We start from the raw sequence: 27,990 nt of genomic DNA on the forward strand, positions 1-27,990 counted from the left end.
CGAACCCTCTCTACTATGCCACTCTCGCTACTTTGCCACTTTTGCTCGGTCCCGGTAGGTGGCATAGTAGGGAGATTTGACTGTATACGTGCGGTGCTTGTATTTTTGTACATTTCGAGGTTTTTGTATGTTGATTTTTTTTATGCATTCTTTTCAAAAGATATGAATGATCGAGTGATTTTGTTCTCGTTCGTAACTGTCAGCAGGCGCAGTCTGCAGGGCTGGGAGATGGGCCATGAAGTGAAAGGACGTCAGTGTTTGAGTCTGGCTAATGCCACGGACTAATGGGCCTGGCAGATGCCATGAAAAGTGTTTGTGTTGTTTTGTTTTGTAAATTAGTTTAGTTTATACTGGTATCCTGTAGTATATGGCCCAGGAAGACAACGTCTGACCCCAAGAGGCAGCGTTTGATATGTCAGGAGGTGAGGTCGCTCGATCGTCCCCAGAGACAGTGTCATTCAGTGTATGTATAACGTACGCCTGTCCCAAAGTGGAGACGTCAGAATTGTGTTTTGTGTGTGTAACTGTTTTTATGATTTAAGATAAGTTGTGAGTGTGGAAGATATATAGAGATTTATGTAACATTAGTCCCCAGAGACAGTTGATACAGTGAAAGCAGTGTTGTGCCGAACTTAACACTTTATTATTCTTAATTTGATCATCAAATAAAGGAACTTTCTCTCAGGACTGATTTTTACAATTAGATATTAATCAAGTGAATTTTATAGCAAGAGAGAGAGAGAGAGAAAATAATAAATTTCCCTCTTAGCAGCCTATAAGTCGGCACCGCCTGTAACCTGTTCACATACTTTTCGGGACAAATAAAAGACGACCGCCTGTGTATGATCGACCTCCTCTGCCCGGGTCGAAGTCACCCTCTCCTGTCGGAAGGTGAAGGTGACAAAAGCTTTAAATTTTGAGCTCTTGGCTGCAGAATTTGTGTTAACTATGGAAAGCGATCGGAAATCAACAACCTTAGATTTGATTGTGAAATTTGGCGGTGCTGCAATTACGGACAAGTCTTCCTTAGAAACACTGAAGCCGGATCAGCTGGACTACGGGGCTAGCATCATTGAAGAATGTTACAAGCTGGGACAGACTGTGGTCGTCGTACACGGGGCAGGGTATGGCGTGTTGGGGGTGTGCGCGCGAGTGGCGTGTTCATTGCGTGCCCTGTCTGGTCTTCAAGAAGAAAATAACGATTCACAACCTTCCAAGACAACAACACACATGTGCACACACTAATAATTACACAGTTGTAAAGTCAGTAGAGAAAACTCTTAACATAGGAAGCCATGTTTTTTCAGGCGCAGCAACTCTGGATGAGTGACGAAAGTTGATGGAAGATCGAGATTTTCTCTGTCACCGCTAGATTGTCATCAAAGATAATAAATATCACTAAAACAAAATGTTCTCTTTAACGTGAGAGGTCAGGGCATCGCATAGGAATCGAAGATTGAAAGCGGTTTCATCTGAGCTATCACACTTTTAATGCACACAACACTGTCCAGACTCTAGAGATAGTAACGACCACATAGCAGGGCTGAGATATATGTGTTGACATCTAGTGTCCTCTGTTAAGTTGACTATAAACATGATCAGCACATTTTGAGAAATTTGTGCATTTGATAATGAAGAGTCCTGAACAACAAAGTTCCCACTGCGATGCAGATTTACACAAAAATGCATTTGATAGCATTGTAAAGTATAAATATATTTCCTCATCCTTAAGGAAGTGTGATATATTTAATTTTTTACAGGCCTCTCAAAATCCATGTTAGACTAGTCCATTAAAGACTGCCACATGCTTCCAAGATTTCTACCATTTCTAGGTATCCCTCTAGCCTTAGTTGTTGACTATGGGTGCATGCACACACTCTTTCTTGAAGCTTTTCATAGATAACCCTTGTGTGGTGAAAGCGAAGGTGCAAAAACCATTTAAATACCCTATTCACCTACAGAATGATGGATCACAGATCTCCAACTATCCACATGGTGATTTGAGCGTCTTAGCTGTCTATATATGTATGTGTGTAGATACATTTAATTATGCAAGCATGTTCTTCTCTGCAGGCATCTATTTTATCTTAATTTTGTAATGATTATTTCAGCTCCTTTGGCCACCATCATGCTTCAAAGTATAATATTAACCAAGGATTTTTCCAAGGTGAAAGCCATTTGGGTTTTTGTTTAACACGCCAGTCTGTCACTAAAGTGAGTAAATTATTTTGTGGTCATTTCGCTTATCGCAAGACTGTCTCCATTTATAAGGCAGTTTCAGTTCAACCTTGGAGTCATACTTTTGTTTTTCTGCTCCAAGGAACACCAGCTAAAAGTGTTTGAGGCTAGGGCATTTTACAATGCAGCTCCTGTGTTGCAAAACCTAATTCTATTGAAGCATGCTGAGTCTTCATCTGCTTGCTGAAGATTCAGCTGATTGTTAGCTGAAGAGTCCAGCTCAACCTTTCTCTCCTGATCCTGCTTCCTCCCGCCATGTTTGTTCTGTTGTTTATCCAGATTTTCCATATACAGGATAAGCATGTTATATATTATTATTGGGTGGTGTCAATGGTCTGATAAAAGCATAATACTTGATTTTTTTCTACTTGTGCAGCTTAATAAACACATAGTTGACAGCCTGATTTCTAGGAATGTACCTGCTGTTGCTTGTTCGGTAAGTATGTTTCCCCAGACCTGATTCTTTTAAGTATTTAGCAAAGAAAACTTTTAAAGTATATATTTTTTTTTTGGACATATCTTTGGATGAATACTTGTTGAAAATCATTTTGACTGTGTGATGCCATATGCTGGTCTGGGAAATATATGATAAATGTTTTTGAGTCCTAAAGCTGTGTGCCTTTGGAATAAACTAGTTTATGTGGTTCATGGTTTCCAAACATTTATGTGGAGGGAATGCTTGAGATATTGTGTCTTTTAAACTTTTAAATTTAATCTGAATATCCTAGTCTGGTAGTCATTCACCACTGTTCATCTTGAGAGATCGTGGCATAGCACTGTCAAAATGATATGGTGTTGAAATTATTATTAGGCTCACCCCCAAACTTTCAACATAGCAACAATTACTTATTCACTTACTAACATAAATTTGAAATACTTTTTGTCATGCATCAAGTAGCGTCTGCATTACCCATATTCAGGCTGCATTTGTCAATATCAAGATTATTATCTAATGCACCTAACTGTACTGAGATCTGGTTTCTTTTCATTTCTATATCAGCCATTCCCAACATGGCAGACAGATAAGAAAGCTGTTGTAGCATGGCCAAAAGAGGTAATCCAAAATGTACTCACTTCAAGATTAGTTCCCGTTTTTCATGGAGACTGTGTGCTGGATGCTGCTCAGGGTTGCTGTATCCTCAGTGGAGATTTAATAATCAAGGTTCATATCAAGTTTTAGTTACTTTTTGTGTTTGAAGTGTATGTATTAGGAGTGTAAATAGCAAGTTTTGTCACTAAATCAACTGAAGGAGAGCATTCTTGTACTTGTGTCTGCATTTTCTTTTGATTTTGATGAAACACTATGCAGATCCATAATCCAACTGATGCCACATAGATTTTATGGTGATTCAAATCTGATTCTGGCCGCCACATAGTGTTCCTTACAGCTGCATATGCATATGACCTTACATATTTATAAGACCAGAGAATATAAAAATACAGTTCAGCTTTTTAACCACAAGGCCTAGTTTATTGATAAATTGATGAGACTGGAAGCTAAACATTTTCTTTTTGTCTTTCCAGACACTTTGTGAGAATTTTAATGTGAAAAGAGTGGTCTTTCTTACTGATGTTTATGGAGTGTATGATAGACCACCTTGTAGTCAAGGCAAGTATTTCAAAATAACTGTAAAATATTTGACCTCGTCAAGACTTTGCAGTATTAACTTCTACCTAATCATCCTTGCAGTCTGTTGGATAAAAGTATGGGGTTTTTTTCCTAATCACAGTTGCTGTTACCTGAATGGGGAAGTTGGTAGCTGAGAGCTTAGAGTGTTGTTGCAATCCGAAGGCACACTGGGTTGATACCCATGTGATGTCACTCAGCAAATTTTTCCCAGTTGATCCAGCTGTTGAGAATGGGTACGTGACTCTACAGAGGGTTGGGGGAAGGAAGCAATGAGAGGAAGAGATGGGCACCACCCTTACAAAAAGCTGGCCCTAAAAAGTGGGATCTTTAACACCTCCCTTCCCATACAATATAGAAAAGGTGATGGAACAACCTTTACCTTTTATTTCCTGATTGGCTACTAAACTATAGGGAAATTCACTTGCCATAACTACTACACATTGTTTCCACAATGTAGTTCACGATGCAGCTTGAAGATTATCAGAAACAGTGAATAGAATTATCTCTAGACTGCTTCAGAAGAAATGCTACTTTTTCAAACTGTTGAAGGAAAACTGCTTATATTATGCATTTAAAACTGATCTTTGTATGTTGCCTTGCCTGATAAATATAAGTTGTTACAAACATCCTTTTACTTTTTGCAGGTGCAAAGCTACTGCAACAGATTTCCACATTTGCTGATGGCATTATAGAGGAACATATACATACATCAAATATCTCACAAGATGTTACTGGAGGGATGTTGAATAAGCTTCAAGCAGCGTGCAGTATTGTGCGAATGTCTCGAGGAAAAACACGAACATTCATTTGTAAAATTGATTCCCATGATGCTGTCAAGTTGTGTATTGAGCAGAGAGAAAATTGCAAGGATTTGCAGGCAACAGAAATTGTCCTGAAGCAAAAATAATAAATTTTTATGTTGGGAACTGTATGATCCAAGGTTTCATTTTGAAATGAAAGAGGGGGGAAATCAATGAGTGCAAAGAGCAGCAAAAGTTCATCTGTTGCTGTTTAGCATAAATATTTCAGTTACAGCTGGAAGAAAATTTCTTTTCAAATTTATTCAGTGGTACATGGTTGTGAAAGACTTTTGAAAGGCAAAACTTCTTTTCAGATCCACCGTAGGTGTAGAATCTTCCGGAAAACACCTGGAATATATATATATATAAAAGGGGTAATAAAAAGAAAACTAATAAAAAGAAGAAAGAGCAAGAAAATGAACACAAAAAAGAGATGCAACAAAACTTAATTTACTACAGCTACTTAACAGATCTCAGAGGAAATCTGGGTGAGAAAAAAAAAACAAAAACAAACTAAAAGGCAATCGTAGACAAACCTAGTTTTGATAAAATACAGTAAATACACCACAAACTATTAGGATTTATTTTCATACCAGTAAATGCTAGGGGTATTTTTTATTGTAGCTTTTTCCCATAATAATAAGTGATAAGTAATGCTAAAAAATTTAGCAAAGATCTGAATCCCTCATGTTTAGTAAACTTATACTGCCTCTGCTCACCTTTGTCGAGATTTCTAATAATATCTGCTTTAAATTGTTGTCTTTCATCCACAAACTTGATAAAACTGTCAACACCTCCTCCCACTCCAAAATATACACTCTTGGCAGCTAGGAGACTAGGGCATGTTAAGGCTTTGCAGTCCAGCCAATAGGCCAATGACAGCTTAAAGAGTGAGGTAAATCAAAATACAGTGGAACCTCGGTTAGCGAACGCCTCGGATAGCGAATATTTCAGATAACGAACAAAACATTCGTTAAAAGTTTGTCTCGATAGCGAACAAAATTTCGGATAACGAACAGCCACATGAACTACACGTGACCGACCATATTTTGTATATGCATGTATCTGGGATAGCTGGATTTTGAGCAAGAGTTCGGACAGCCAACAGCAAGAAAAATAAGAAAGTAATACAGATAGAACCCTGCTTACGAAGTCTATCTCAGTAAACTTTATGGGACCCTTGAATTTTCGGGAGAAGGAACAATCGAGAAGTGACCTCCTCTACATGATGATGATGATGAGGAGGAGGAGGTTACCTTTCGTGCACCCAGCAACACACTTTGACCGCCTGTTGCCTTCCAAGTGATGATAAGCATGGAGGGTTTCTTTGTCTGTAAGATGGCCGAGACCGGCAGCATCTGTCGTTATGGAGCAGAGTTTACCTTCTGTCAAATTCTACTTGAGGGATTTTATTTTCGTTTTAAAAGGAGTCACAAAGCTTTCTTGCTGCATAGAAAACTGTGTGGCATTTAATGATGTTAATATAGAGGAGTGTGTGGAATTTAATGATTTCAGTACAGTTGTTGGCATTGCAGGTTCAGTTTATGTCTCTCTTGCATGCTGAGAAATATTTCATAGCCGGAGCGCTGTTTAACGTTTGAATGACTGTACGGGTCTTTTATACAGATTTCACATTAAAGTACATCATAACGACGCAAATAACATTAACAGTAAAAATATTCACAGACAGAAGAAAATAAACACAGAGGCTACCGGAGTCGGAAAGTCTTACCCGTAAAAAGACTTAATTTTTTAAGATTTAGAAAACATCCTTACGAAGATCTTCTGTAAATTCTTCAGTTATTTGTTTGTACGTTAACTTTGGAAAGATTTACATGCAAGTAAAAAACTAATGATGGAATAATGTCTAATGATACCAGATAATGATAGGTTCAAGATAAGACTTGCCGAATTCAAAGTAATCCACCCTTTCCATTCTCAAGATACACACCCACAAACATCAGCATGTACCGGTTAAGGCCATTCGCACAGACATCAGAGTTGTACATGGCGAGTCATTAGGGGCTGGGAACCAATTAAATCTATTTCCTTTATTTCTTATGGGAAAAACTGTTTCGGATAACGAACATTTCGGATAACGAACAACTTTCCAGAACGGATTATGTTCGTTAACTGAGGTTCCACTGTACATCTAAAATCTAAATGATAGATTCTGTCATCTTAGTACACTTTTAGTATTAGCTAGTGGATTTTGCCATAAAAGAAATATGGTCAAGCTATATGGATAAATGATAAAACAAAACATCAATGAAAGTAATCCTTGGTAGACTCCCACTATCATAGGAATACTTTTCAACTAAGCAGAACAGAGCTCACAGAATAGTTCAGACTATATTCATTGTTGAATTTCTGTACCATGTGCCACAACCTCTCGTGCCAGACTCTTGTCAAAAATTCTTTTTAAGTCAAGTTATGATACAAATCTTATACTGAGCTGGTGTTTTTCAATCAGGATGAGGCTTCTGCTGGCTCTGAAATTGGCTATTCTCCACAGTTTCACCATCCACTGATGATAATTCTATATCACCTTCAGCCTAATTTCACTTTGGTGACCGATTAGGCTTTTTTTGTACAGTAGTTCTGACACTGCCTCTGGTTCCCCTTTTTCAGCAGGCAAGAAAAGGGACAAAGGCAGCCAGGGAAACCTGGATGGAATAGAGATGCAATGAGATAGAGGAAAGGATGTCTTAGGGTGACATAAATAAGGCCTTTTGCTGCTGACCCTCATTTGTGATGGTTTTTGAGAGCAAAAGTCATCCGTCATTGAAGACAGCATTGGCAATTTCCATGCAGAAGAGAAGGCTGTACTAGATCAATGGACAGAATTTGCTACGTCTTCTACGAGGTACAGCTGGTGACAGACATGAACACCCTTAAAGACGATCTGGCTACGGGGAAGAAACTCCAAGATCCTACAGAACTGCAGGTCTTATGGGAGGAGGTTAAACAAGGTCCTCTGATAGATTCCTATTTTGATGACACTAGGGTAGTTGAGTGACTCTGAATTTTTACACACTGACGACACACACAGATCTTCATCTTTTCTATTACCTAGATATTACAAACAGAAGGTTAAGTCACTTGTTTTTAGAATGTTTTGCTGCCATATTCCATGTTACAATCTGGCTGGGCGAGGCTATCCCATACATTTTGTTACTTTCTATTGCTGAGTTATTACCTTCCTTTTCTGCACAGTTAATGGTTATAAAGCATCACTGCATGCTCTAACATTGTAAATTTAGTTTAAACATTAAGCAAATAAAGGATACATAATCCCTGTCTTTTTCAAGACAGACGTGAAGACTTTATGTAGTTTAGGATAGGATGCTGTATTGTAGATAGTCTCAGATGTCAATATAACGTCATACCTGAAATTGATGCCAATAATTATCATGATAATTCCCATCATCATTAATGGCATTATAACACATGAAATCTTTAAGACCCTAGATCACCAGCATCACCTCTTTTCTCATTTTTTTTTATTTTTACAATTAGTACATTTGATTTATTGATTACAAATTAAGCTGGTCTTTTACTATGCACAAGTTGGGTATAGCACAAGTGTATATTAAATTTCTTACATGGAGGATAGACTAGTAAAGATATGACAATATATTTTAAGAGAGAGGCATGGAATTACATATGAACCGCAGACAGATTAAAACAAAAGCATCATCACAAAACTTTAGCAATTGATGCAATGATCCATGTTAGATTTTTTTCCCCTCCTTACTAACCAGAGGAATAGATAGGGATGGATAGAAGAAATTTGCAATTATAAAAAACAACAGAGAAAGTACCTTAAGTTTCTAGTTATTTATACAAAAGAGACACCATATAACGATACCTGAGATTTTTCTCTAAAGCTAATGATGCAAAGCTGCTCCAGTCTCCAGAAAAGAAGGAAAATTTACAAGTATCTACAAAATTGAGGAGAATATTTGGCATTGTATAGACCTCCAGCACATCCTTATTCTGCAACATGAATGGTTTCAGAAATAAAAAGATCTCGTGTGACAGTACTACAGTACATGTATCACTACTGCGCAGTTTAGACACAGTTATGTTTGTGAAATTTTGAAATGGAAATTTCTGAGTTAACATTAAGACACTTATGGACTTCTTGCATGCTAAAATATGGTGTGTTTGAGTATCAAGAAAAATATTGTGTAGTTTCTCAGTAAAAGCTATCTTTTGTTATAGGCTGTATTACACCATTACTGAAATGCACACAACTTGACACATTATAATATTACACTAATATGATACAACAGAAGAAAATATCCAGCAACACACTCCATATACACTTTTAACTAGATAACATTAATTCTGTTCAAAGCACTTGAAAAAAAAATGGTAAAAAAATAGCCTATAGTGAAACATTTATGTAAAATAAATATATAAGGCAGTTATACAAAGTCTTGGAAGTGAACGATGTCTGCTCCCATCTTGGCTGCCAGAATTCCTGGAAGTCCTCCACCACATCCTAATTCCAGAACTGAGCACCCGGGCATCGAAATGTCACACTCCTCCAGATACTGGCACAAATCAACAGCACATTCCCAAAGCTTCAGCCCACCTTGTGTAATTAAAAGAAAGGAAAAATGACGCTTACAGTATATTTTGCATACTGTTAGCAAAAAAATCTATTGATGCTTAAAGTGAGGATCAAATCTGCTTTAATTTGCTTCTAAAACATGTTCTGGAGCTGCTTATTAATAGCACCATCATTAATTCTATGCTTAAAAGTTTTTCAGTTCACCGTGTCTTTGACAAATGAAATTAATATTTTCAATGTAACAATACAAAGTTCTTAAGTTCCTGTATCTGTGTGTTCCAAATTTATTGCCGCTTGTTGCAAGTTTCATTAAAAACTACAACTTAATTTATGACATGTCTGCATCATGTAAAAATTGCAAAAGAGGTATGTAGTAATATTTATCTCTATATCATTGGAAGTCAATAAGTAAAATGACCCCACATTAACAATAACACAAAATAAAAACTTTTAGTTCATATTATTCATATATTGTTTTCCTACCTTCATACTTCCCAGCCTCCAGATCTGAGTGTCGAGCAATGGCATTTTTTAGAGCTAAAGAAGATAGCGCTGAACTGTTCAGCAAATGGTCTTCCACTGAAGGACCAGAAAGAATTTGTAAATGATGGCCTTTGAAATAAAACTCTGCTGTGTCAAGTCCCTGGAAGAAAATACAAATGATAAAAGTAATGGTGCAATATTATTTCAATCTAACTAGATATGTGTCAATGAAGTCAGTTAAAGAAAAAATGTTGATGTCTACAAACTTGCCACACAGCACATTTGATTAAATTTTGAACATGCAACACATTTTAAGCTGTCATTTTGTATGTCCTGTGCAAGAGAAAAATATCATATATTATCCTTGAACCTGACCTAACATCAATCATGTGTATGGTCATTAAATTTGCAATAGTAAAGTGAGCAAATAAACAATTTTTAAAACTCAATACTTGAGATGCTTGTATTCCTGCAACAGACTCAGTAATCTCAGAATTATAAGAAAACGCTTTGTATACTGAAACCTTTGCTTCAATTTTAGATGAAGGCAGTTGCAGTTCACAGGCCAAGTTGTCTGTGTCATCAGCGGGGCACCCATCGTCATGCAAATTCTCTGATACTATAAACAAAATAGTTAAAATGTAATTAACACTCAGTATTTAATAATAGATATGACACCAAAAATTCTAGTTCTCATCGATATCACTTATTGTCAGTTACCTCAGTACCCTAAAGAATATTGAATAAGTACCAGTAACTTCATCATTTTCATCAATTTCATCTGGTTTTTGCGATATGTTGTCTACAAAACGTCATGATTAATGTGCAATATCTGTATAATATAATAGACAAGATACAAATATTTGCAGAGCTAGAAAAACCAAGAAATGATAGCACTTAAAATAACATAAAATCATACATACACAGATGATACAATATTCCCTTATTATCATAGAAATATATATGAGTCTAGTACTACCAAGAGGGGAAAAGAGCAGCAGTAATAAGGCGCTATATCGGTAAATTAATTTGTGCCCGAGCCCTTACATGTTTCTCTGGTTAAGTCATGATCTTCGGCTGACGGCAGAAAATTAAATTTAAAAGTTGACATTTTTTATTACTGTTTCCACTGAAAATAAACCCGCATTATTATTTGTATCACCACGTTAACGAAGGGAGAGCACTCTGAGGTAGCAACTATTTCTCGATATGTTCAAGTTCCTAAATGGTCTTGTTCACATATTTCCTGTGGTGATTGTGGTAACTGAGAGACTTAGGCTGGAGCGTGATTTGAATCCCGTGGTTTTAGAACCTTTAACAAAATCAACAACACGAGCTTGAAACACGCACAGATTTAAAAAAACAAAACAAAAACGCACTTGATTTGCGAGGAACCGAGAAGAATGCATAATGAAACGTCAGACTAACAGGACTTTTTAATGACATTTAAAAACTCGACAGAAAGGAGTATGCGAGAGGACGTAATAACATGTTTAGTTAAGAATAAAAAAGTCTGCTACGTATATTTCTGTACCAGCAAACCAAAATAAGCTAAACCCATTCCATCACAGTTTAAAAAGAGAATTCCATTATCAAGAGGTATGGCTGGAAGTCTTACATTTTCAGTGGACATTTGTGTCAGGCAGAACGTTTCTTGGTCGAAAGACAACAAGATTGCTGTAAATGTTGACAAGGAACTGTACATACTGGTAAGGAAATATCTCACTCTGAACAACAGCTACGCATTTCTTGCAAATACCTGTATGCCGATGGCGTAGAAAGCTGCAGGTTCATTTGTCCGGTTCGAATCCGGGCAGAGTACTTAGGCAGTCTAGTGTATTTATTGTGATTTGCCAAATCCACTCATTAAAAAAGTTTTATGCAAACAGAAGTGAGAAATCCTCATCTTTGGCGTCAGTAATTGACACTTTGAAGAATGAAGCATTTTTCTTGAAAATTCTCTTGTTATCATTAGTTCTTTTGGTGCTGTAGTTGGTTAATGCAAAGTTTCAAAAATCTCATTTTCTCTGTTACATCTGTGTCCTATACATTACACTGAAAAATTAAGGCAATGGTTGTTCCTGTTTTTGGTCTTCAAAATGTTGGCATCTTCTTAACCTATCCATTGATTTGGTTATACATTGAACAATTTATTCTCTTTCTATCATACTAGTGCAAGGCAAAGTTTTATAAAGCTAATTATTCATTACATCAGTTTGTTAATTACAGCATAAAATTTATGCAATATTAAAATGTAGGATAACAAAAATAATGGAAATTTGAATACACTAGATTTGGGGGTGGGGTGATCATTTGTTTATTTTACAGAAGTGCAAATTTGTTACTGCTTCTTTTTCACTCTTTCTAGTGACAGGTCAAAGAAACAAAAACAAACTGAGCATACATTTTAAATGTTTCAGAAACTTGATTGTTCACCCCAACAGACAAATACAGGTTTTAATATGAGAGTGGCACAAACATTCTCTGCTGCTAATCTTGGTGAAAAACATATTCCATGGAAAAACCTGGAGGATATATTGAAAAATGCAGACAAAAGTATGTAATGCACTGCTTTTAATTTTGTATCTATGTGTAGTAGAATCATGTTTTGTCTTCATTCCATGTTTTATTTGCTTCATATGTGTCCTTACTAAAACAGCATTTTTTTAAATTGAGTTTATACACAAATTCACTTGTTTTTAGCAGGCACATCATGCCTGAGGGCCCTTCATTACATTAAAGGCAGGGATGACTTTGAAAATATCTATTATGTAGACTGATGAAACTATTAAAATACAAATAATGTCAAAATCTGCTTGATATTTCAGCAACAAGAAATGCTTTCCTTGCTGACTGGACATTTTCAAAGTTAGGCAGTGGTAGTGGGCTAAGTCCAGCTTGGGGCCCCTGTTGTTGGTCACCTGACAATGTTGGCCCCAATCACCGGTGATATATTCATTTTTGAGATTGTTATCTTTTATTCTGTTTGAGGATGACCTATTTTTAAATTGATATTTATTATATAACATAAGCTGAGGAGAATATGCTGACAAAGTAAAGAAGTACAGTGAAAAAGAACAGGATGGAACAGAAGGCTCTGAACCAGTGTCACTTTTTTTTGTTGTTTTATTTTTATAATTTAATCAGCCTTCTAGAAAACTACTTCTGCATTACTTGAGGAATTTTGCAGTATGTTTATCCCTTTGCCACTGAAAGAATTCCAAGTCATCTTTGCATTTTTTAATCATGATATTTAATTATTTTTGGTTTTAATAAGTCTTAAGTTTGATGACAGGGATTATGATCAGTGATTATGATACATCCAAAGAAAATTGGACAATGCCCATTTTTAAGTGGCTTGATCATTTCATTTTTCAGAAGTATTTTGGCTGCCCTAACGCTGGACCACCAGATTCACCTTTTTGGCCAACCGGGATCACTAAAAAAAGTTGGTTCTTTTATTGCTTAACATGAGCAGTCTCTAAATTCACTGCTGCTGGTGGTAATGACATAATAGCTTTTTACTATTGTCATTAATGATGCAAGAAAGAACTTTGCACTTAATTAAAGAACTCAGTACAAGATAATGAAACCTTTTTCTTGGGGGTACTGTGTTTCGCAACTGGGTCCACTGGCGAGGTGTTGTTGCTGCACTATGCTCCTCGAGGAGTAACAAGGAATATTCTAAGACTAAACTAAAACTACTGTTTCACATGGCTTATCTCTTGCTTGCTGCAGCTATACTTATTGTGTTTAGTGTGTTTCAGCTGGCTGATCTCTCAAATCAGCTGTCCTCTTCTGTAGCTGATGAGTTTAATGTGACATTGGCCACCATTTCGTCTCCAAGCAGTTACGTGCTAAAGGTTCAAGAACAGATGGCTAGCATTGCTGCTGTAGGTAAGACTTTTCAAAACTGTGTTTCGTTTGATTCATGGGCATTCACAGAAGTGACCAAAGTAAAGAAAAGGGATTGATAAAAATATTAAAAATTAGTTACAGCTTTCAGTTTTTAGTTTGGAGTAATTTTTTTTAAATGTTGTATGCTACTGTAGTCACTAGTATAGTGGATTAAAGATTTATTTAAATAACTTCATGCCTTTGTAAATACCTCAGTGTCTGAATTTAATTTTGTTGCAATCTAAAACTGTAATGGATCAATATTTGTTGCAGAGCTCACATGGTCCAGTATTTTACAAGGAGATGGTGATGCTGAGAACAAGTTCCTATTACTGTTTGTGGGGATGAAGAATGGGGATGTTGTCATCTGGAAACTTCAGCTTCCAGTCCTTGGCCTGTAAGACTGTTAATGCCTACGTGCATGTGTGCATGATTGTGTATGCATGTAGGGAGTTTGTGTTAAAAACAATTGGTAGTAAGTTCTTTCTTGTTAGGCTTTGCACAGTCATGTTGTAGAAACTAATAAGTGTTAGTACCAGTTATTTTTTCCTATTAAAAATACATTTGAGCATTTTAGATTCATCCTATTTTGGCATAAGTGTATAGGCTGCAGATTCTCTATAAAATGTTGCAAATACCAATATTCTTTGAAGATGCAGCATGATGTTATAAGTACTATTAATCAATAACCTTATCAAAAGTGTTACACTGTATTGGAAGCTTTAGCAGGTTTCATTTGCTTCAAATGGCAGGGCCTAAAAGCTTTTCTTGTCAGTCATTTCAGAGCCAAGAGGAATGCTGGATGATCTTCTGTTGCATATTAGACTTTTTGCCTGGTGGGTTTTGAACAGTACAATTGCATTGGCCATTTCTTGTTTCTTTTCTTACAGCCAAGACTGTTCCATATTGTCCAGACACAGTCTGCACAATCTCAGTGCTGTTACTTCCCTTACCTGGACAGATGTTCCTCAGCGAAAACATTTTGGTTTGTTTCATGCTGTTTTATTTCATCGTAAATTATCAAGCTCGTTGCATTCTGTGCATAAGTTAATTTTTTAATTTGAAATGTACTTGTCTCCATGAACTCTTTCTGCTATAATCTAACTGATAGATGAAGCATCTGTTGGTCGTTTATTTGGAAATTTTTAAAAATAAATTAGTTAAAGATAAAGGATCTCGTATAATGAAAACTGCTCATCACAGGGATATGACTGATATTTCTAGTAATTTCTTTGCAGGCATTCTGGGTGTGGGATATGAAGATGGTTGTGTGTACCTTTTGCCTCTGCAATGGGAAGCAGACTCTTTAAGGAGCCAGACATTCCTGACAGGTTCTACTGTTATAGAAAGTGAAGCAGACAACATGTCTGTCAGTTGTATGACTTGGATGCAGTGTGATGAGGTTTGACAATAAACAAGTACATGTAACAATAAATGTGGATGTGCATGCGCTTATGTGTGTTGAGAATAGTGCATAGAAGGACGGCGCAGTGAGAATAAAGGTGTGCTTTTGTGTAAAATTGTGGACTACGTTCTGAGTATGCCCCTTTGCCAACTATGGTTGCAAATGTGTCTGTGAAAATTTCTCTTTTTCACTGCAGGCTGATGAAATATCAGATTCATAAAGTTTCTTTCTTTAAAAGTAAAGCAGGGGCAATTAAGGGGGATATTAGACTGAGGAAGTCTGTATGCCATGAAGAGTAAACACTGCCTTGAAATTTAGTTCATTGTTTGCTAATTATCACCCTTCGTTTTTTTCTCCTTTTTCCTTGATTTTCAGAACACTAAATACTACTTTTACTTTTTGTTTTTCAGTTTTATTATCTAAAGAGTCAGATGTCTCGTCATTTAATAATTTAAGTGAGCTTTATATGGTTTTCTGTACACTATTCAGACTGGCCCAGTCCTGCTGTATGCCAAAGAACATGTGCTCAACAGTCATTGCCTGTCATTTCCAGACAACAATATACCAGATGTTTTGCTGACAAAATCTACTTCTGTCTGTCTAGGAAATTCGTTTCCTATAACCTGTAAGTATCTTCATTATTCAAAATAAAGCCCTGCAAAAAACCAAACAGACTTTCAAATAATCTAAAAGCAGTGGACATTCTTTATGTCTATCATAAGTTGGTGATATGCAAAGCCTTGCGATGCATTTGCAGTAAAAACAACTAGATAGTTTACAAAAGCCTGAAACTGCTTGAAATAGACAACAGATGAGGTTAAGTAGTCATTTCATCTATCAGTTTCTTTTTCTCATCTCAGGTCTGTCATTTCCTTTTTATATGTAATTTTATAAACTAATAGGAGCGAATTCTACTGCTACTCTCCTGATATGAGTGAAAGCAGTAAAGTATGCTAGTTTAACATGATTGGCTGAAAGTGTTTACATGCATGGCCATGAGTGCAACTATAGTCATTATGCAACCTTAGTTATTGCACTTCACCATCATTGCTGTTAGAATTATGCAGCAATTAAATTGCCAGTGTCAAGAAAGATAACAGGATTTCATTCTATCAATGTTTGTGAGGGAGGAGGGGAGAGCAAGAGAAATGTATAGTCTTGAGTACAAAACACACTGCATTGATCTTGGAATATTGTACTCTGAATCGGATCTTTTAACAGACATCTTTCTACAGGTCTGGAATGTGTGGGTTCCACCATTTTAATGGCAACTCAGAATGGTAGTGTGCAGCTTGTGAAAGTGGAGCACAGGGAAGCAGGTACATCTTAGTGGCTAGAACTTTTAGAGGAAGATGTTCGCATAGTTGATATCCTTTCAAAACTGTCAGAGAAAACAGGAATCAACTGGGTTAAAGAAAATTGCAGTGAGGAAAAATGTCTTGAAACTTTTATTCAGACAGTAATGCTATAACTTACTACTGCACACATTTAAAATGTTTTCCAAACCATGGTAATAAAATGTTTAAAAAAGGTACATGAAAGTTTAAAGCCACATTTTATTTTCAGAGTTACATATAGAATGTGAGCGCTCGCTCCCATTTCAGCACAAGGAAGCTGGGTGGATATGTCGAGCATGCACATTCTCCCCTAATGCTGCGTTGTGCATTGCTTTATTCAGGTAAACAAATATCTTTGTGGAGATACTAGTTTTGACTACTAAATAGATGATAGTCAACCAAGTTAATGAAGGAGAATGATAGCATTATGGCTATTTGTCTTATAGTTGATGATGGACTGTCAGATTCATTTCTGTAATAAATGTCTTGCTATGCTTTTTATATTATCTGTTCAAATTCAGGTTTTGTTTGACATATTCTGTTTTTTGGGGGGCTTTTTAGTTGAAGTCTTTTGTCAGATTTTTTTTTAAAGAAATTGTAAAGAAACTGATAAGGAAAACAATGATAATAAATATTAGGAAACTAATTTGTATAATTGTGATAAAAACAGTAACTGGAAACCCCAAATTATAGTTTGTAATATCAAAACCAATGCACAAGTTTTAACTTCAGTCCTAGCTTCAGCTATGACCCAGCAGCACAACGTTTTAAGGATCCAACAAAGGTAACAGAAAATTGCTCAAAATTTTTGAAACTTAGAAAGTGTAAATATTGGCCAACTTCAGTTATTTAATTAACAGCCATTTTTAGCATTGAGTCACTTGATATAAACCTTGATGCTTGATACATAATGAGAAAGCTTGTATTTATTTGACATTACTGCATTAAGACTTGTTACTTTACACAGCTTGAAATTCAAATATAAGATTTAGTGGGATAGTGTGCAGAAATGAGAGAACAGGTAAAAATTCGTGAAGAACATATTCTTAAAATGTGTCTTATTTTCAAGCTTCCACGGAGAGTATTGGTGTTAAGAGTTTATCACCACAGTTTAGAGTGTATTTTCAAGGCACAACCACATTTGTCTAGCTTATCCTGTTTTTGTGCCTAGATCCACATGTGTTGTGTTCCCACCTGTGATATGAGCAGTGTCGAGTCAATCGTGACTTCAGAAACAGGTGGGCTGTTATTTGTCAATCTTTTTATCAACATCAAAAACACATTTACATAGTGAAAGAATTGAAGTAGGATAGATTTTTTACAAATGCAGATAAGGGACAGCTTTAATACAGTTTTTAAAAGGAACTATGCAAAACAATGTAAAGATTTTTTTTTTTTAACAAGTCTGTTGGATTAGTAGTATTAAAAGAAGACTACACTTGCTCCTGTATAAATTAATGAGCCTATAGTCATGTTTAAACATTCAGAAAAATATTTGGGTTTGTTTGGGCTTATTTATTATTGATTTTCAGATCAGCTACGTTGCTACAGTGATGTGTTGGAGTTTTCTCGTCAAGTAGTTTGCGGAAAAGCTTTCAACCATGAACTTGTAGGGGACATGACAAGGAGGCTAATGTCCATGTCAGATACACGTCTTGGCATGATGGTATCAAGGTATAGTTGTCAGGAACTTTGAAAATACTGGTAATTGTAAAGACCCCAGTATTCTTATGATTCTTAAGTACTTTAGAAATGGTCAAGATCCCCAAATCCTTAAAGATCAACCCGAATGGTTCACGTGTTTTGCAGATATCAATAGATATAGGCAATATAAAACTAAACTTGCACACTTATAACTTTTGTAACTCAATTTTAGCACTAGAAGAACAACTTTAGTATCAAAGGATAGGTTAAAACCTGTACATTTTAAAGATTTTCAAAATCTCAAATTTCCACATTCTGTAGTTATGGGTCACTTATGGTCAGCAAGTTTTTATAGAGGAAAGAGTAATCTAATAGATTTTTAAAATGATTTGAAATTAACACAATTACTTCATAGTGATGCAGAATGCACAACCATAATCCTTTTGGAGTACTCAGTTACCAGGTTGACTAAAGAGTGTATTTGTACAAAGAAAAAAAAATCAGGAAAAATTAATTTGATTGGAGTATTCTTTAATGAAATGTTACCGTTTTCAATAATGTCTATACAGTGTATATTGTTGACAAATAGGCACATGCTGACTACCCTGCAACATGCTTGTCAAAATCGACCACTGGATATGGAGGTGAGGGCAAATTTGCATTGACACAAATTTCTTATGGTCATAAATGTGTTGTTCAACTTTTGAGAATATTTGTAATTTTTAGATTATAAATTACAGTTACAAAGTAAAAATTTCTGCTTATTTTTAGTGAAACAAACAATATACAACACACAGAAAGCAGCTTAAAATGTGTACAGCATGATGCAACAGTCAAATGTAACGCTGTCCTCTTGATTTGTTTTACAGGTTTTGGAGGCTGTGACAATGGCACAACAGAACACCACAGAGTCTATCCTGTGCAACCATATTCTTAATGCTTGGCTGAATCTGAGCAATAAGAGGAAAGAAGATATCACACGTGAAGGTTTGCAATTATTGTAGGGGTGAAAGACTTTTTGCCAATACAGTATTGTTCTCTTTCTAAAGGGCAGCTTATGTGAGACATTTCTTAACTGTTTTTAGATTCTAAATTGTTTTTCAGTTGTTAACTAGTTTATTTCCACTTAATGGACTTGATTGTTTGCACAAGCACATGAAAAACTGACACATGTCTGAAAGCAGCACATCCACAAGAAAGCCCCACCTTTTAATTTTTTTTTACATAAACTCTTGAAGGGAAGTGATGTTAATAGTTTGAAGTTTTACAGACTGAGACAATGGAGGTGTGTGTATAAACCAGAACAGATAGACTTGACATATTAGACCAGAGGGTTGGGCAGTTGAGACAGTGGGAAGTGATTGGGTGGCGGAATAGATACTGAAAAATCATTACGCATTTGTCAGTTTGGGTTAAGCTGTGTGGTAATTATTTCGGTTAATTCATTCAAATGGTTTAAATGCCCATCAGCTGCTGATTACAGGACTCATCTACCTATTTTGACGACTCTAATTTGTCAAAACACTTTTATACTATTGCAGATTTTAAAATTAAAAACGCTTTGCTGCTATACATCTTTTTTTTTTTTTTTTTTTTTTTGTTGAGAGGAATACTGTAGGTCAGTGTGACTGGAGAGGTATTAGTTAGGCCTGTGGTTGGATGGTTGGGGTTCATGGAGGTGAAAGACACAAAACATACTGGCAAAAATTTGACCGTGGAAAATTTTTAAATGACCGCTTTGTAAACATTCATGGGGCTATTCTGTAGGTAAAACCTAATTATTTAGTCTGTCAAAGAATTTTGCAAACTATTAAAACTATTATTTGTTTGAACAGTATGATAAAATTAATTAATTAATAAAAGTAAAATGACTAATGCATTAAAAGCAAAATATTGGCACCTTAATTTACAGGGCAAGATGTGTAGTATGTTTTTTTCTTACACTGAACCTAAAGTACTATGTGATTCATATATTCTGCCATGTTTCTTTGTATAGTTGGAAATTTTTGCTTCCACTAAGATGAATGCTTGATTCTGTGGTGTTTTTTTTGTTTTGTTTTGTTTTGTTTTTTTGTTGTTTTTTGTTTTTTGGTCATGTTCAGTCAATTTAGAAAGTAAGGCATAGTGATTGTTATGTAAGCTACCCACTCTTTGGTGATATCAAAACTTTCTCTGTGGTGATACCAGTGCAGGCTTTACATTGTCTCCCTCTCATGCAGACATGTCAACGGTCAACACCATGTTTAAGTGGGTCCAAGGGAGTGCTGATAAGATGGAGAGAATAGGCTTGGAGGTCATTGATGGGCTCAACTCTGTCATCAGCCAGGCCCAGGTGTCGCAAGAGACTGGCTGCAGCATTTGTGGAGCTGGTATCCTTTGTCAGCTTGTCAACAACCTCCTCCATCCCTCTCTTCCTCCGTCTCTACCCTGACGCCCACCCCTTGATCTCTCCCCTTTTTGTACTTATCTCACAAGGCACTGAATGTGAAGATTACTTTCACAGCGAAGCACTGGATGTCAGTGTGCATTTTAGTGTACAGTTTTGCTGGGCAATGTGTGCAGTAGGTATTTAATGCAGTCTGGTCATGAAGAGTAAATGTGTGTGTCTACTGGCAGACAACACTACCATGTTAATTTGCATAACAAGACTTTTAGATACCAATATTCACTAACAGTCCCTTGACAACATAGCAGAACAAAAATACAGTGGCAGTCTGAGTGCCCAGTGTACCAATGAGCATACCTTTGGTAAGTGATTTTTGTGTAACAGAAAAAAAAATTGAAAGGGAAGTGAAGGTGTTTTATTTGCCAGAGTAAACAACTGACCCTTGCTAGGTTCATAGTTCTGCATGTAATTTATTAAAGTGATGGTTTTGCTTTAGTCTCCTAGCAAGCAATCTGTCTCTTTCACACATGCACACACACAGGGTTTTACAATGTGGCATCTGTGCCATCAGTTATTCATTACTGTTAAAATATTTGCACAAATCACGTATGTAAATCCTAGCCACTGTCTGTAAATTATAAAGGTGTTGTATGACTTTTCACCAGTAGTTTTATACGACAGGAAATTTCATTAAGGGACAAGTTTATAACCTTACTAATGGCATGAGCTGATGTTTGCTGCAGGAATTTGTACCAAAACTTTGGCAGTCTGCCAGGACTTTGTATACCAGTACTGCAGTCTGTGTGGGGCTCTAGCTTTATCAGTCCGGAAGCTAGAAAGTAAGTTATACGCAGTTGAAGGTAACAGTTATTCTGGTTAGCTTAAAAACTATTTGTTATATTTATAGTTGTTTTTACTTGTTGAAAAAGTGGTGTTTAAGAGACAATGTTACAGTCTTAAAAAAGCTCTTTTGATGCAGAGCCACCATTAATTTTTTTATGTTTAAAATAGTAAAGTAGATATAATCGTTCAGTTTCACCATTCATAGGTTGCATCACTGCAGGAACCCAAACTTACATGCATAGAAGCATGAACAAATAAATTTTATGTCAGTGTCAAGAGCAGATGCTAGGTTAGACTATTGAGTGTTTGGTTGCTTGCTTTGATCAGTTATTTGTGGCCATAAGGTATAATTAATGGTTTGTTATTACAGGGCTGGATTGGCTTCCAGGGGATCCTGCCCTCTGCACACTTTGCTCAAACCCATTGACGATCAGTACTGCAGAATATGTAATGTAAAGCATGGTTCGGCTGACTGGGAGACCTAGAGAAGGGAGAAAGAAAAAAAGAATTGATGTGTCGTCATTGCCAACGTGGCAATCAAAATTCGTGACAAACATAATTTTTGTTGAGAGAATCTCAATAGTTTGCTTGCATTTTGGCATGAAATCATTACAGAACAAATAATAAATGCATGTGCGATAAACTTTATTATTTTTTTTTTTTCAACACCTAGAGTGGTAGAAAAGAAATTGCAGCTAATAAAAATCTCTCCTCTGTTTCATGGAGAGTTTCTTAATTATTAACAGAAACAAAATTTTAACAGTACATTTTGACTGCTATAACAATTTTTTAAATAAGAAAGTATCTTTCTTGAAGATGGACGTTCACACTTTTGTAGGTTAATGGTAACACAAATCAGAAACCAAAGCGGCCCTCATGGGTTATGAGGATTACTGTGTCCCCCAATTTTATTAAAAATTGACTAATTAGAAAAAAATGAAGTGCCATGTAGTCCAGTACTAGAAACTGGAAAATTTAGAAACTGGAAAATAAGTCTTTCACTTAATGTATGGATCCCACACAAAAATGCTACAAACGAGTGCTACGTCATTTTTTTTTAGACTAATGGATAAACCTTGATTGGCTTTTGCTTGAAGCTGACAAACTGCCAAGCTGGTAGTCATATGGCGATACTGACTCAGTATTTGAAAAGCCCAGCAACTGTAATTTTGTCATTTTTTAGACTGTCAATGTTGGACTTTAGGACTGGTTTATTTTTATGTCACTCTGGAAATAAAAATAATCTTTTTTAGAAAATGTCTGCCTTTCAGTTTGTTCGTGCATTTTCTGAGCATTCATTTTCTTTACACAAAGGGTAGATTTGTACTCTTATTCACTATTTTGTATTTTCAAATCATTTCTTACGAAGATCCGGAAATCTGTTTTTCTGAATATTATCGTAGTGCGCATGCGGAGTATAGGCTGACGATGTGTGACATGAGACAGGTTAGCATGAGAAGATCACATCGCAGCTGGTTAAAAGGCTTAGCATTGAAAGAGAAAAACAAAAGTCACAAACTTGAATTCGCCAGTGTCATCTGTTTGCCGATACTTACCGTGTTCTTTGAATGGTCGGCTGTCGGTTTGTGTGCTCTTTATAAATTCAGTAATAATTATTATTATTTCTAACGTTTCAACTTTTCTGAGCTGATCTTACATTTAGGCAGACCGCAGTTTGTAAAAAAATTAGTCTTCTTTTAAATGTTCACAAATTAGCTTTCGGTCACGGTGTCTCCATCAAGACGCCGGTAGGGCTTTAGAGCTGAAACCTCTTCATCTCGCGCTCTCTTACACTCTCTTGGACGTGGATTATTGACAGTCATGCAGGTGTAGGAAGATTGTCGGTTTTGTTTTGTTTTGTTTTTTTTTTTTTTTGGGGGGGACAAGCTCTATGCTGACCGTGAACGGCGTTCACATTCATGTCCCTCAATATCGTTCTAGAGGAGGCGGCTGCCTCACCTCCCTTGCCCCCTGGTCCCTACGCCGCTGTCATGAAGTTAACTTAGCCTGAACGTGTCCATGCAATATACATGGAAATCACACTTTGCAATCAAGGTGGAAGGCATTACTGACTTTTACTTTCCTAAATTAAGTTTTGTCTACAGACCAGCTGGATCACCGGAGGACATCGTCTCGTTGCAGTGATTATTAATTATCTCTGGTCTGGTCGGTTTGAGGGAGAGCATAGTGATTTGAAACTTGAAAGCGCGCTGATCACCATCCAGTTCGATTCCCGGGTGATGAAGCGTATATTTTTCCCCAGTTGACCTAGCTGTAAAGTTGGATAGCTGATTTCCGTGGAAGATCAATGTGATTACATGAATAGACGCGGCAGCTGACGGCCCGCCATTCTTGCCTATTGTGGGCGATAGTCAGCAGGTCCTGTACAGGACGACCAGTCCAGACTTTGACATTCCGAAGTCAGTTCTTCTTCTGGCCTCCGCGGCGTTGGCCACACTCCTACTTGCTTTGAAGGATAGTCTTTGACAAGGTGTCGGGTCACATGACCAAAGAAAACCAGCTTACGTCCCTAACTGTTGAAAATAGAGGTTCCTGGTGACATGCGAGTGTGGCCATCTTTTTTCGTACAAAGTCGTTAGTTCTGTTTTTTTTGTATGAGACCCGGAGCAGCGCCCTCAGGTGCTAGTTCTCGAATGCCTGGCTTCTCCTTAATGTTTTGGCGAGCAGAGTCCACGTGTCACGTCCGTAGAGCAGGATGGGAACTACCAGGGATTTGTACAGCTTGTACTTGGTAGAGACCCTTATCTTATGGCTATGCCAGATCCTGTCTAGTCTAGACAGTGCCACTGTTGCTGTTGTGATCCTGATGCGGGTATCTGGCGTGGAACTGCCGTCCTTGGAGAGGGTGGCTCCCAAATACTAGAAGCTGCTGACCCTTTCGAGCTGTACCCCGTTCACACAGGTCTGTGGTTTGTGGTTTATGTGATGTGCCTCGCCTTGTCTCCATGCAGGAGACAGGATGGCATCGAAAGGCTCTCTCTCTCCAGAGCTCTATAGCTCCTTGCAAGGATTCGAAGTTGGGAGAAATGTTCAGGCGCTTTTTTTTTTCATCGTTAATTAAGAGATGATGATATACTGATATAAAATAAGCTGCAACTACATAAAAGAAAGTGAAATAGGTATCCAGTTTTGCTATTACATGTCTTTGGAACAATTTAGCTCGCAATAATTAGTTGATCTTTAGATACCATGGACCAACGATTTTTAAATTTCATACCAAGAGAGAGATGATACCTACATCACTTGAAGAAGCGTTTTCTGAGGATTGAAAATTACTCAAAATTGTCAAAATTGGACATGAAACGAGTTTTTAAAATTTTGAGAATAATTAATTTTTATATTTAAAAAAAATCGAAGATGCCCATATATTTCGCATAAAAGCACAGCATCTATAATCAGTGAATTAAACATTTAAAAATATTCTAAATAATAAAACAGTGTTTTCGCACAGAAAAAGAACAACAAAATACTTATTCAAAGTTTATTTGCATTCTCTGCAGTAATTAGCACAGCCAAAAGGAAAGAGATTTCAGACAAAATAGTTATAGAATGTTAACATAAAAAAACAGTTATCTAATATCAAGAGAATATGAAACCTACAATGACGTTTAACTGTGAACAATCAAATCTCACCTGAAATATTTAAAAGTGGTGAAATGTATTTAATGCTTATTGATGAAGACCCTCCCACCTTCCACTTCTTGGTCTAAGACAAACACAAGTTACTGAGTCCTTATCCTACTGATCTTGCATAAACCAAGACATGATGCAAAACAGAAGAAAAGTTTGTTGAATAAATATTTCTTTGATGAAGCAAACCTTGATGATCGTGTCCTCTTTTCTTATCTCTGAATAATATCTGTTTCCCAGTGACAAGTGTGAAGTCACAACTAGACAGTCAGCATCAATCAGATGGCGAGATGCCGACACATCCACCTCTCATTCTATTAAATACATCTAGGAATGTCAGCTTTAATTCCAAATAAAAATTAAGATATTTGCAAGCTTTTAGTTTCATTATAACAATTTTATAACTGAAAAGCTTGGCAGGGGATGATCGAGCGACCGCTAAGTATATTCCGGAAGGACGAGTGTCTCATTTCTGACTGGTCAGAGATGATAGAATTGTCTTTGGACATGTTCCACAACCACGAACGTCACTGATTTACAGTCGTCTGTCATCGATAGTTTCCGTAAACTGTAGGGGAGTGCGAGTTTAATTTAAAAGTAAAATACTAAGGTCGATTTCTTTCAAGTTTTTAGATGATGTTTTGAACATAAATTAAAGGTTACAAAGGATATGTGAGAAAATAGTTACAACACATTTTGATTTTAAAAAAATCTCCCCTAAACATGTTTCTAAACATTCCACTAACCACTTATTTCTCGAATCTTGCGCCGTTTCAGCCCGCCATTGTAATGCAGGATAACATTGACCAGTTGTCAGTTGCGAAATTTTCTGCAGGTCTGAAAGCTGCAAGTGCCACCATGGTAACGCGAGCCGAACGAACAAAACTTGTGAAGATGCCTTGCTACGAGCGGCTCGGGTCATTGGGCAGCGAAATGTTCTGTGATGTCGTCTGGGGGCGATTAATTCCAATGTTCAAGGCTGTAAAGACAACTCAGACAACTCTTTCCGACTGAAAAGATTGCATATTTCAAACCTGGCGACTTTTTCCAGCCTTCCACTGACAACAGCCACATCCACCAAAAGATCACCGGATGACTGACCTGCCAACTGACCATCTAGTCCATTACTTCAACATCCAGATCGAAGAGATGGAAACCTTTAGACAATCAGCTAAACTTTTCTAGAAGGACACGGACTGGTGTGTACAGTCCTTCCTTATCGTTGTGTAGCCAGCGAGGAGACGCTCGAGGACTCTCCACTAATCTTTCCGAAGGCGCAGTGCACCTTCCTCCTGAGGCAGCCCGGTTCGCACCCAGGCCTGTCGGTACACACGTGAGGACCTGGTGGAGACCCACTGCTATCTCTCAAGCGCTTACTTTGGTGTCATCCACTGACACTGACTTTGCTGCTTTAGATGGCAGCTGGAGTAGCAGGCCCTGAGACAGTGACTAGGACTGACCTCTCAACTCCTGACCCCAAAGACGGGCAAGCTGAGGACTTCAGCTCATCAATAACATTTTGTATCAAGAAAGAACTGCAATAGCAAAGGTATATCTTAAACACGAGGCAATCATCATCATCATCGTCGTCATCGTCATCATCATCTCTCACCTTTCTTGTGTTCGCGATGGGAGGGAAGCTTGTCCAAGCCATCATGTGGTCCACCGGTAAGGTAACTTCAGTCTAAAATTTTAGGGAACATTTATGACAAACATAATTTTGCTTCAGTGAACACGTTTGGCACATTCTGCGATGTTCACAGAGTGAAAAAGGCTTTTAAATTAAATCAAATTTTAAAAATCCTTTCTTACATAGATCATGAGGTAAGAAGCAGATCACTTACATCTGTAAAACTTTAAACCGATAAATAAATGCAAGAACAATCAATGCTGGTGTTATTAATAAACGTTTGTTGCCTTTTTGGTATCTGTGCTCGAAGTTATATTTCTGCTTGATCCTATAATGCTTCAGAGGTATTCACATCATATGGAGAGAACTCTAGGCCGTCTAAGTGAACAAATAAAAAAAAAGCAGAAAAATAGTTGTTCAGTGTCTCATGTGTAACTGTGACTGTACAGGACGACACCTGTGAGACACTGACACTACACAAACAAAGGTGATGCTTTGGGATTAAGTAATAGTTTGTGGTTCTTTTAACTTGTATCACTCCATTTAGCGCATAATACGAAAGTTTATCGGAACCATATTTCTCCATAACTGTAAAATAATTTTAAATAAGTCATCAAAGTCTAGACTAGGGCTTTGGTTCCGAGATGTTCTTACTCTGGTACGTTCTGATGTACTTACCTGGATGGACAGCAGCGCCGACAGGTAACGCGAGGATTGGTGGCCGGTCGGCTTGTGAAGCCCAGGTAGCAAGTGACCAGACAGAAAGCGTGGGCTTCTAAAATTAGGTCCTTGCCACGCGACAGTCGTGATGAGAAGCCAGTCACCTGTCGCCTGCCTTCGTCCCCTTCCCTCCGCAGTCCCCGCCCCCACCCCACCCCGCAACTGTTCTTTTCTTCTTCATCTATCACCCCTCCCCCTTTTTTTTTTTTTTTGGTATTGCCTAGAAGTCTACATTCGATGATCGTCTGCCACGTTGGAGGAGGACGAGTCTGCCGGCGATGTTTTCTGTTGGCTGGTTCTCTTATCTGGATGGTGAACTCGCCCACCTCGCGCCAGTCGCCCGTTGCATGATTGACAGATATCGTGGAAATTGTCAGATGGTGGATGCTTTTGTTATTAGTTTTTAATTTTGCGATCAATGCAGAGAACAATAGATTAAGACAAGGATGCCGGGAAAGTTCCATGATACGTAGCATGAAGTAGTTTTGCATTTATTTTCCATTTATTTGCAGAATGGATTAGGAATCCGTAGTAAAGCTTCCACAGAAAATGTGTTTCGGTTTCTTGTCTAGTTAAGTTTGCATTAATTCGCATCAATGGCCGAACAGGTGTAACTTTGAGCATCCTATCCCTCCTACAGAAGCATATTGTCATCCCCGTGAATCCAAACTTGTTTGAAAATTACAAAACCAGAGCAGGTAGGTTTCTTGGCGAGTCACTGCCACAGTCATGAGGTAGTGTGTA

At 37.2% G+C, this 27,990-nt stretch overlaps 3 protein-coding genes across 5 annotated transcripts; 2 read left to right on the top strand and 1 right to left on the bottom strand.

Moving 5' to 3' along the window:
• Positions 1-903: 903 nt before the first annotated feature.
• Positions 904-4,799, top strand: LOC112564276 (isopentenyl phosphate kinase-like). The gene is made up of 6 exons (XM_025238976.1): positions 904-1,124; positions 2,112-2,214; positions 2,615-2,674; positions 3,239-3,400; positions 3,763-3,847; positions 4,513-4,799. Exons 1-6 carry the CDS (start codon positions 949-951, stop codon positions 4,773-4,775), a joined length of 849 nt encoding a protein of 282 aa, XP_025094761.1. The 5' UTR covers positions 904-948; the 3' UTR covers positions 4,776-4,799.
• A 110-nt stretch (positions 4,800-4,909) lies between these two features.
• Positions 4,910-10,931, bottom strand: LOC112564275 (histidine protein methyltransferase 1 homolog). Its single transcript, XM_025238975.1, has 8 exons — positions 10,781-10,931; positions 10,258-10,352; positions 9,734-9,893; positions 9,108-9,271; positions 8,540-8,667; positions 7,959-8,057; positions 5,388-5,503; positions 4,910-5,016 (listed from the first exon to the last, which is right to left on the bottom strand). Exons 1-8 carry the CDS (start codon positions 10,842-10,844, stop codon positions 4,979-4,981), a joined length of 864 nt encoding a protein of 287 aa, XP_025094760.1. The 5' UTR covers positions 10,845-10,931; the 3' UTR covers positions 4,910-4,978.
• A 78-nt stretch (positions 10,932-11,009) lies between these two features.
• LOC112564274 lies at positions 11,010-22,502 on the top strand. 3 transcript variants are annotated; one of them, XM_025238972.1, is made up of 20 exons: positions 11,010-11,442; positions 12,154-12,289; positions 12,562-12,679; positions 13,112-13,181; positions 13,501-13,630; positions 13,904-14,027; positions 14,521-14,615; positions 14,869-15,032; positions 15,525-15,660; positions 16,271-16,354; positions 16,602-16,713; positions 17,105-17,156; positions 17,544-17,610; positions 17,905-18,046; positions 18,606-18,660; positions 18,886-19,003; positions 20,236-20,385; positions 20,708-20,764; positions 21,146-21,241; positions 21,616-22,502. In XM_025238972.1, exons 1-20 carry the CDS (start codon positions 11,335-11,337, stop codon positions 21,699-21,701), a joined length of 2,100 nt encoding a protein of 699 aa, XP_025094757.1. In that variant the 5' UTR covers positions 11,010-11,334; the 3' UTR covers positions 21,702-22,502. The 3 variants fall into 3 exon arrangements, with proteins under 3 accessions (XP_025094757.1, XP_025094758.1, XP_025094759.1); XM_025238973.1 differs by having other exon boundaries at positions 20,711-20,764; XM_025238974.1 differs by lacking the exons at positions 11,010-11,442; positions 12,154-12,289 and having other exon boundaries at positions 12,631-12,679; positions 13,491-13,630.
• Positions 22,503-27,990: the final 5,488 nt, after the last annotated feature.

The sequence above is a fragment of the Pomacea canaliculata genome, linkage group LG5, assembly GCF_003073045.1.
Source record: "Pomacea canaliculata isolate SZHN2017 linkage group LG5, ASM307304v1, whole genome shotgun sequence".
NCBI lineage: Eukaryota > Metazoa > Mollusca > Gastropoda > Architaenioglossa > Ampullariidae > Pomacea > Pomacea canaliculata.